Source organism: Malania oleifera, chromosome 1, assembly GCF_029873635.1.
Source record: "Malania oleifera isolate guangnan ecotype guangnan chromosome 1, ASM2987363v1, whole genome shotgun sequence".
NCBI lineage: Eukaryota > Viridiplantae > Streptophyta > Magnoliopsida > Santalales > Ximeniaceae > Malania > Malania oleifera.
In genome coordinates this window covers 76,882,472-76,892,846 of record NC_080417.1, presented here as the reverse complement: position 1 = coordinate 76,892,846, position 10,375 = coordinate 76,882,472, and the positions used below count along the sequence as shown (strand labels likewise).

The 10,375-nt window shown below is 39.5% G+C and overlaps 1 protein-coding gene across 1 annotated transcript; it reads right to left on the bottom strand.

Moving 5' to 3' along the window:
* Nucleotides 1-1,512: 1,512 nt before the first annotated feature.
* On the bottom strand, nucleotides 1,513-3,195 carry LOC131144550 (uncharacterized). The gene has a single exon (XM_058093289.1). It carries the CDS (start codon nucleotides 3,193-3,195, stop codon nucleotides 1,513-1,515), a length of 1,683 nt encoding a protein of 560 aa, XP_057949272.1.
* Nucleotides 3,196-10,375: the final 7,180 nt, after the last annotated feature.

Genomic DNA, 10,375 nt, shown 5'->3' with positions numbered 1-10,375 from the left:
TGACCTTCCCGTTAATTCGGGGGGTTTTTCTACTGCGAAATCGGCGAGCACCTGGGCCTTGATCGCAGGCCTTGGCAAATATTGTATGTCGAACTCGCCCAATTCAATGGACCACTTCGTCATCCTCCCCAAACTTTCTGGCCGTTGGAGATTCTGTCTCAGGGGTAAGTTTGTCAGCACAGTTATCTTGTGAGCTTGAAAGTAGGGTCTTAATTTCCGTGCAGCATAGATGATGGAGAATGTTGCCTTTTCAGTTGTGCTGTAATTCTTTTCTGCTCCACTCAACACCTTGCTAGTGTAATATATGAGTTGATGCTGCCTGCCTTCTTCTCGGACTAAAACTGAGTTGACTGCCTTTGCCGTTATGGCTATGTACAAGTATAATTCTTCTCCTGTTTCTGCCTTCTTCAATAGAGGTGGGGAGCTGAGGTACTGCTTAAGTTGTTCGAAGGCATTGCTCTGTTCCTCCCCCCATTCAAATCCTCCTCTCTTCCTTAACACTTTGAAGAAGGGTAAGCCTTTGTCCCCTAAGCAGGAGACAAACCTGCTGAGGGAAGCTATCTTCCCTGTTAAGACTTGGATCTCATTTTTTGTCTACGGGACTTTCATTTCTAGCAGTGTTCTTATTTTGTCTGGGTTGGCCTTTATACCTCGGTGTGTCACCATGAAACCAAGGAACTTTCCTGCTGAAACGCCGAACACACATTTTGATGGGTTTAGCTTCATGTGGTACTTGCATAAGAGTTCAAACGTCTCTTTCAGGTCTTCGCAATGCTTCTTAGCTTTCAAGCTTTTTACCAGCATGTCATCTACGTATGCCTTCTTAGTTTTATTGAGCTGATATTAAATATCTTGTTCACCAACCTCTGGTACGTGGCTCCTGCATTTTTTAATCCGAAAGGGCATCACTTGATAACAGTACAACCCCCTTTCAGTGATGAAAGGTGTTTTTTCTTCGTCAGCTTGATGCTGGGAGATTTGGTTATATCCCGAGTATGCATCCATAAAGCTGAGAAGCTCGTGCCCAGAAGTTGAATTTACCAGCTGATCGATTCGGGGGAGAGGGAAGCTATCCTTCGGGCACGCCTTATTTAGATTTGTGAAATCTATGCAAGTGCGCCATATTCCATTAGGCTTCCTTACCGGGACCACATTGCTTAGCCACTCTGGGTAGTTCACCTCCCTGATAAAGTTTGCTTGTATCAGCTTTGTTACCTCCTCATCAATTACCTTAATTTGCTCCATCGCGAAACTCATTTTCTTCTGTTTCACAGGTTGGGGGTTGGGGTCTATTTGCAACCTATGCTCTATGATGGCAGGATCAATACCAGGCTTATCGTCAGTAGACTAAGTGAACACGTCTGCGAATTCGTTCAGTAGCTGGCTTAGCTCTGCTTTTAAGGTTTTAGGCAAGTGACTCCCAATCTGCACAGATCTCTCCTGGTGGCCATGTAGGGGTACGCGGGCAATATCTTCATCTACTGTGCTGATTTGAGGATATTCCCCTCTTACCTATAGATCTTCCACGGTTAGGGTTTCTCTTGCCTCCATTTTTCCTTTCAGGGCCATAACGTAGCAGTTCCGAGCTGCTGCTTGATCTCCGCTGACCTCCCCTGTCCTATGCGGTGTAGGGAATTTCATCTTGAGGTGGTACGTTGAGGTTACAGCTCGGACTGCATTAAGAAAAGGGCGGCCCAATATGATAGTGTATACCGAGGGCTGATCAACCATCAAGAACTTTGTCAATGAAGTAACTAGTCGTAGGGTCATCCCCATGGTCACAGGTAGCGTGATTGTCCTTATGGGATGAACAACATCTCCACCAAACCCAACTAGGGGGGTTGCAATTGATTTGAGTCTTTCCTTTCCAATTTTGATCCCTTCTAGTACTGACCAGAACATAATGTTTGCTGAGCTCCCATTATCTATTAATACGCGCTTGACTTTGTAGTTTGCTACCAACAAGGAGAGTACCAATGCGTCATCATGTGGTTGTTGTACCCCTTCTTCGTCTTGGCTATCGAAGAAGATATCTTCACCTTGTCTGTTTCTTTTGCTATTTGGTTCCCCTTTCTCCACTGAGAGCACTTGTTTAGCGTACCTTTTTTGAGAGCCTCCGCTATCTCCTGCACTAGTAGATCCTCCGAAGATCACTGCAATTTCCGCTATGACTTGTTCTTCCTTGTCGTTTTTGTTGGGTCTCTTTTGCTCGCGAGTTTTCATCGGCGGATCTTCTTTTTTGATAAACCTTGATAGGTATCCCCTTTTTATTAGGGCTTCAATTTTGTTTCTCAGCTGAATGCACTCCTCTGTGTTGTGCCCATGATCCTTGTGGAATTGGCAAAACTTTGACACGTTTCGTTTATGCAAGGGAGTTCGCATGGGTTCGGGCCACGAGACATAATCTTTCTTTCTTATCTGCATCAGTACTTCAGAGCGCAGTATATTCAGGGGTGTATAGGTGGAGAACTTACTGGATTGCCATCTCATGTTAGGGCTGGTAAGCAGCGTAGTGTTCTCATGCCTTTTCGCGGACCTGGAGGATTCGCCCATCTCCCGGCTATTCCTTTTCCTCTTCAACTCAATGCGACTTCCCCTAGTGTCCATCAACTCTTCCAAGTTGATGTACTTTTGCGCTCGGGCCATCAACTCCCCCATATCAACCGGTGGGTTTTTCCCTAACGAGTACAAGAAGCTTCCAGGTTGGAGAGCTGTGGTCAGGGCTGCCAATGCCACTCCCATGTCTAGATTGTGGGCCTCCAGGGTTGCAGCATTGAAGCGATGCATGAATTTCTTTAGTGTCTCCCTCTCTCCCTGGACCATGCTCATTAGGTGAGCTGTTGTTTTGACAATCCTCCGACTATTGAGGAAATGGCCGGTGAATAGTTGTTCCATCTCCGAGAAGGAGACGATTGATCCGGGTCGTAGGGTCCGGTACCAATCTCTGGCACTACCCTTGAGGGTTGCTGCAAAGGCTCGGCACATAATGGCATCAGGAGCGCCTTGCAGCTGCATCAGCACCCTGAAGGTATCCAAGTGGTCGATTGGGCTGGAGAGACCCTCATACCTCTCAAAGGTGGGCATCTCGAATTTGCTGGGTAATGGGACCTCCATCACTTCTCTTATGAAGGGTGGCTCCGAGGACCGTAGAGACGCTTCCCCATAGAGGAGGTTAGTCTTGCCCTCTTTCCTCATTTTTTCTATCTGCTCTATCTTTTTGATCCTCTCCTCCAATTCCGATGATCTTTTTTGTTGGTTGACGTCTACGCTATTCACGTTTTCTATCTTTTTGGTAGGAAAAGTTTTCTCCTCACTCTCCTTGTTTCATCTATTTTTCGGGGTGGATCCGGACTCACCCTTTGTTGAAGTGGAGCGCATGCTTCTTGAATTTTTTGGCGTAAGAGCAGGTTGAGCATGTCCTCCATTTTATTTTGGAAGGCGAGGAACTCCTCCCTGGTTACTCCTGAAGGATCTGTAGGTGTAGAACAGATTTACTGGGCTGACTCCTTTCCGGCGGGGCCAGAGCTAGAGTCGTGTGAGGTGGACATATTTTTCAACGCCGGAGGGGGGAGTAGGATGAGTGCCTTAATAGAGTGGTTTCCCGCAGACGACGTCAACTGTTGTGGGAAAAAATCGCTGATGACCAATAGGGGTGCTCCCAGATCTCTAGTGACCTGAAAAGGATAGAAAACAGAAAGGCTTGGAGGACCCGGGGTGTACTCCGGGGGATCACTTCAATGCCTAAGTAAGGGGGATGCTCTAGAGAGGCTGAATGCAACAGTAGAATAGGTTGAATGACTTACCCGACTTCTTCCCCACATCCCTTCTTATAGGGGCTCGAGTTAACCTTTGGTTGACTCGTATTTATTATACGGGGGCGTGAATCGCTCCCGAGTCATAAAGTGTTTGCGTATGTCACTTGGCCATTAAAGCCGTTGGCGTGGATCTCTCCTCCTCTATATTGAGTTGGAGTTGATTGCTCTCGTTAGAATGTTTGACTCGGGGGGAATGCAGGCTAGGTGTTGACTTGCTCGACTAGTTTATTTTGGGCATATCAGATTTAATTCAAGAACGTGTGTGATCCAGCATATTGAGTGATTTTGAACGAATTGTGTATTTACGCAACATGACATGCAATCTCCATTTGCAATCGAATTCCTCCTTATACTTAGAAACCCATAATTATGGGTTAGATTGCACCACATTGAAGTCATGGTGTGTTCAAGCATGATAAATTTGTATCACAGCTATCAACTGATCCTTCGAGTAAAAAATTATCCCCTTGCACAACTCGAATGACTCATCCCAACGAGTGACATGCATAGGGAGCTTAACTTGACGTGTCACATCAGCAACCTCCATATCAATGCCAACATACATTGGAGGTTGATCCACAAAATTATAGACATCATCATTCATTTGATCAGAGGAGGGTTGTGATTCCGCTTGCACCAATGACATAGTTTTCATAATCATCAAAATCGTTTAACCCTTTTGTAGTTTCCTAATGGAAGTTGTCCTCATCTTGTAAATCAACATCATTCGTGATGTTCATCCCATTATCTAATGTAATGTTCTCAATTGCATACAAATCAACAGGAACATCTGCTCTCTTGTACTTCTTATCCACGTCATGCTTAGTCATTCCATAAGAAGGTAACTCAAATGACATTCCTGGACATTCGTTCAAATCCACATTAGTCATCTTGTCTCCACCATATGCATGTTGTAGAGGAGGTTCTAGTTAGGTGCTCTCCTACGCTTCAATAAATGGTTCGACTAGCTTGTTGATATATGTCATCATCAACAATACCAACTTTAAGAATACCTATTTGAGGAATGGTTTTGGCGTAAAATTTTACAGTGTAAATATTAGGGCATGAACTATGTCGGTCCAAGGCAATGCGAAGACGATAATCATTCTTAATCATAATAGGCTTAAAGAAGATTATATTATTCTGGCCCCTCATAGGATATCTTGCAATAACCTGCAACATATACTGATTTGGATCAATATGTAGATATTTGCATATTTTATCATATAATTTGCTTAATTTTTTCTTCCTTCCAATTTAAATTGCCTTGAGTGCTTGAGTACTATAATCAACTCCATCCACTCCTACAATCATTTCCCCCATATACAGTAGTACAATAACTAGAACACCCTTTGAGCTTTCGGCTATTCGAAACTGTACCCTTGAGATGAAAAAATATCTATAAGAAACCCACAATCCTAACTTTTAGAAATTGCAGCGGATTATAATAAATTCCCTTACATATTAAGATAATAATATTTACAGTATATACATACATGACACTCTACTTTATCCCTTAAGAGCTCATGAATTCCACCTTTAGCATTATTTTTTCCCCTTAATATTCATAAATTGTCCTTAACTACAATGTCATTACAAGACAATTACTTTTGCCTATATAAGACTAAAACTTCTAGTTTTTACCTCAAACCAACGTTATTATCATCAATTGCTCTAGTATTGTAACTTAAGTTTGTACAAAGTTTAACACTTCAAATTGAACCATTAAGTTTGTAGTTATCATCAATAGAAGTAAAAATCATCCAACTTCATCGATTAAACTCTCAATTGCTATGTAATTGGCATAGTGTTCTTGCCCATATACTGCCTATCTTTAACTAAAATGTGGTATTATAGTCAAATTAAAAGTCTCAATGATTATGTATGCTAGAGAGTGTTGAAGCTATAAATTCAACCTCCTCCTAAATATGTTCGATGCCAACAACATGACCTTATGTTTCTTTTGTAAAATTTGAACATGTTAAAAACTTTTGGCCACCCCTTCAACTTCTACCAATTCAAATGATGATGTGACCCTTATTCAATTTTTCATTATTTTTTGTTCTTCCTATTCCTTTTGTATATTGATTCATGCTTTTTGTGTTGTATGTATGATGTATCTTAAGCTTATTTATGATGATATAATAATTCAGCTAATGAATCAATTTGTACTCACTCCAATATAACGCACTACTCATTATTGTGAGAATTGAATTTACAAAATTTTAATGACCGACACTTTATCAATCCAAGTTCTATTAAATATTTAGTCTGTCTATGATGATTTAAAGGTGCTTGAGTTTATACTGCATATGTTTGAATTTCCGCAACTTCTACCTACTAATGGGATGTAGTTTTCTAAGTTCCTTTTTATTTTTTAAGTACTATAATGGATTTTGTATGGAGTAAACATTGATGTGTATTTATGCTCTCATCAAAATCTTTATTTTGTAATTCTTATGTAAGTTCCAAGATTTGCATTGTGAATTTTAATTTTAATTTTATTTATAATGAATTAACTAATGTTATATGATATATTAATAGAATTTTTGTGTGATGTATTAATTAATATTATATCATACTCCATGTAATAAATTACAATAATATAATGTTGTGAAAATTGAGTATAGGATGCACAACGGAGTAATTAAACTTGCAAGGAATGATAAAGTACCACAAGACACAATTAATGCACAACCAAAAATCTAAAAGCAAATAAAGAGAACAACACAAAAATATACGTGGTTCGGCAATGCCTACATCCACAGAAGCAATCGCCAAAGATTTCACTATCAAATTCTCAAAGTACACAATATAATTGTATTACAATGATCTCTATATCACAATACACTCAGACAATTGTATAAATAAACTTTCCTTCGAAGGTTTCCCCCCAAAACCCAACCAACTTAACATTCAAATTTAAATTTTGAATTTAGCCTCGCAGCCCAGAACAAAACCATCGATGGTTTTCCTAAAACTGTCGACGGAATAAAATTTCGAGTGTAGGTTTCTGAGATTTCTGAAATTTCAGTGAATTGGTCGACGGTTTCAGAAAAATCATCGACGGTTTTTTGCTAAATGCTGATATTAACTATGTCCTTCTCCTTGTGTATGTTAACCATTCCGAGAAATGAGCCACCAAACACAATAATCTCCACCTTGGTGAATTTCTGCTTCTTAGGAGAACCTGAAAAACATAACCTGACGCTCCCCCTTGACCTTAGAGCGTTAAGTTGGGTTCGTCTCCTTTCTAGTACCTGGAGACATAAAACAAGTTCAAGCAATGTTTGAACTTTTTAGTAGTAACTGGCTTTGTCAAAATATCCGCTGCATTTTCAGATGTGTGAACCTTTTCCAATACAAGTTCACCTGAAGTAATCAATTCCCAAACCCTGTGTAACCTCACATCAATATGTTTGGTTCTAGTAAGGTACACTTGATTCTTTGCCAAGTAGATGACACTCTAATTGTCACAATGCAGCACAACTCCATCTTGTTGTATACCTAGCTCTTTGACCAAACCGGTTAGCTATAAGGCTTCCTTTGTAGTTTCGACAACTACCATATATTCAGCTTCAGTTGTGGACAATGCCACTAGAGATTGAACTATGGATCTTCAACATATAGGTCTTCCTACAAAGGTAAAGACAAAACCCGTTGTAGACCATCTGTCATCCATATCTCCTGCATAATCAACATCTACAAACCCCACAACTGAAGGACTACCCCATTGCTTGTCAAACTTGATGTCATAACTTGATGTACCCCATAAGTATCTGCAAATCCATTTGACGGCTTTCCAATATTGTCTACCTGGATTAGAAAGACACTTACTTACCACACTCACAACATGTGCTAAATCTGGCCTTGTACACACCATGACATACATTAAACTCTCCACGAAGCTAGCATAGGGGACCTTGGACATGTCCCAGATATCATCATCCATACTTGACCAATCTGCAGCAGACAATTTAAAATAACTCGCTAGAGGTGTACATATTGGTTTTGCATCAATCATGCTAAATCTATTTAATACCTTCTATACATAACCGCCCTAAGATAACCATAACCTCCCTACAGTTCTGTCCCGACTTCATCCCAAGTATCTTCGTGGTTGGACCAAGATCTTTCATGTCAAACTCTTTATGCAACAATTCCTTTAACTGATTTACCTCAGTTAAATATTTTGCGGCTATCAACATGTCATTGACATACAATAACAAGAAAATAAAAAAACCATCATTAAACTTGATCACATATATGCAGCAGTCATACTCACACCTTTTGTAGCCAATTTCCGTCATATAGGAATCAAATCTTTTATACCATTGCCTTGGAGACTGTTTCAATCTGTAAAGAGATTTTTTCAACTTGCAAACTAAGTTTTCTTTTCCTGATTCACTAAATCCCTCTAACTGCACCATATAAATATGTTCCTCCAAGTCATCGTGAAGAAACACCGTCTTCACATCCATTTGTTCCAAATGAAGATCATAATGATCTACTAACCCCAACACTATCCTAATAGAAGTGTGTTAGACCACAGGTGAAAAGATCTCATCATAGTCTATTCCTTTCTGTTGGCCTTGGTGTATCTTTAAGAAGGGGGGTGAATTGGGTATTAAAAAATTCTCCTAAGTTTAACGAAGCCAACAACAGTATAACACAACCTAGGGTTTGTTTATGCAATCCCAAATGTGCAAATAAATATAATGAGCAGAAATTAAAACATGCACAACATTCACAGACAATTGAAAATAACATACACGTGCAGTAATATAAATTACAAAAATTTAACTTGCACACACGATATGTTATCGAGGTTCGGCTAACTATGCCTACGTCCCTGCCTTGGCTCACCAACACAAGGATTCCACTAATGCTTACTTAACGGGTGGAGCGGCACCGGTTACAACCAGGTCAATTAATGGGACTTACCTCAACTTACACCTTACCAAGATGGTGCACCTAACTTTCCTAACCGGGTCTAAATCAATCCGGGACTATTCAACATGACTAGTCTCCCTCTTTTGGCCCACGCCTAGAATACAATAAATATTCAATATATTTTTCGTACAAGTAAAATGCTTCTTACACTAAGAAGATATGTACTACAATACAACACAATATAATCAATGCACACCAATGATGTAAGAACTATAAACTCAATAGTGTATATGTGCAAACAACACTCAATATAATGTATAATCTCAAATATGCACAAGAGTGATCAAACAAACTATTCTTTGAAACAAGATATACTAAGACACAATGTCAGATTAGGGTTTCAAAGATGCTAGCAATAATATTCAAACATACTCAAAAATATTTTCTCAATGTAGCAAGCACAAGAGTTGTTTGAAATCAAGCTTGTAAAAATATTTTGCACAGAAAAATATTGCTTAAGGAATCTTGCAATATCAATGCAAAAACCCTAAAGCTTAGTTTTCCCACACAAGATTTATTTATTCAAATTAGTGGGAAAAACTCTAACCTAACTCTCAAGATAAAAATCGATCAACACAAATTTCAAATGAGAGTTAAGGGCTATTTAAAATGGAGCACAAATAATTTAAACACTCACTCTCGGTTTGAATAATCAAGGAATATGAAGTAGGAGAGTATTTGGGAGTAGTATGCGCAAAATAGGATTGGAAAGATTTAGAGAGTTTTTGCTTAATGATTTTTGCTAATCAACCCTTAATCAGGACAAATGAATGTGTGTATATAGACAAGAGGGAAAAATTAGCAATTGGGGACACGTTGGTAATTTTAAAAAATGTTTTAATTATGCTTAAGAAAATTAACTATGTTTAACCGCTCTTAACTGTGGTAAAAATTAAAACAACCTGAGAGTTTCAGGTGCCCGATCCATAGTTCGGTTGCCTGAACTGATACACTTAGAAAAGTTCTTTCTGAAGTTCGGGTGACCAAATATGGGCTCATTTTGTTGAATCGAAGACAATTTCAAAAGACCATGGTTCTAGTGCCCAGTCCTAAGTTTGGTCTGCCGAACGCATATGTTCGGTAGCTTGAGGCAAATTTGAACGTGATGTTTGGGCTGCCGAGTTGGTGGGAAAAGTCATAATCAAGGTTCGGTCGCCTGTGGACACTACGGTGATTTTAGGTTCAATCGCCCGAAACCAAGTCAACCTTTTGACTAGTCAAAGATTCGGTCTCCCAAAGTGTTTTGAACACTATGGGTTTGGTCGCCCGGAACCTCACAATTTTGGTTCTTTATGTCCTATTTCAATTCAATTATTTTCCTTGATAATATATGTGATAATGGGGACAAACTTAAGTGAAAGTGCAAGGACCTAGGTCTTTTCTAAGGTTTTAGGCATTTTACCTTAGCCTAAAATACCTGGCATCAGTCGAACGAAGTCTTGTCTAAGGTCTCTTGATTTTAACGTGATATATAGGGACTTAGGGTCATTCTAAGGCTTTTGAGCTTGTAGTTTCTACATGCATGATATGCATATTATTACGGACCCATTTGAAATGAAATTATTACAGAACCAATAATATTACAACAAATAATAAATGTGTCGGGG

Bases quoted from the DNA above. Each gene is read 5' to 3' on its own strand.
- LOC131144550 (XM_058093289.1), bottom strand. From the start codon at position 3,195: ATGAGGAAAGAGGGCAAGACTAACCTCCTCTATGGGGAAGCGTCTCTA.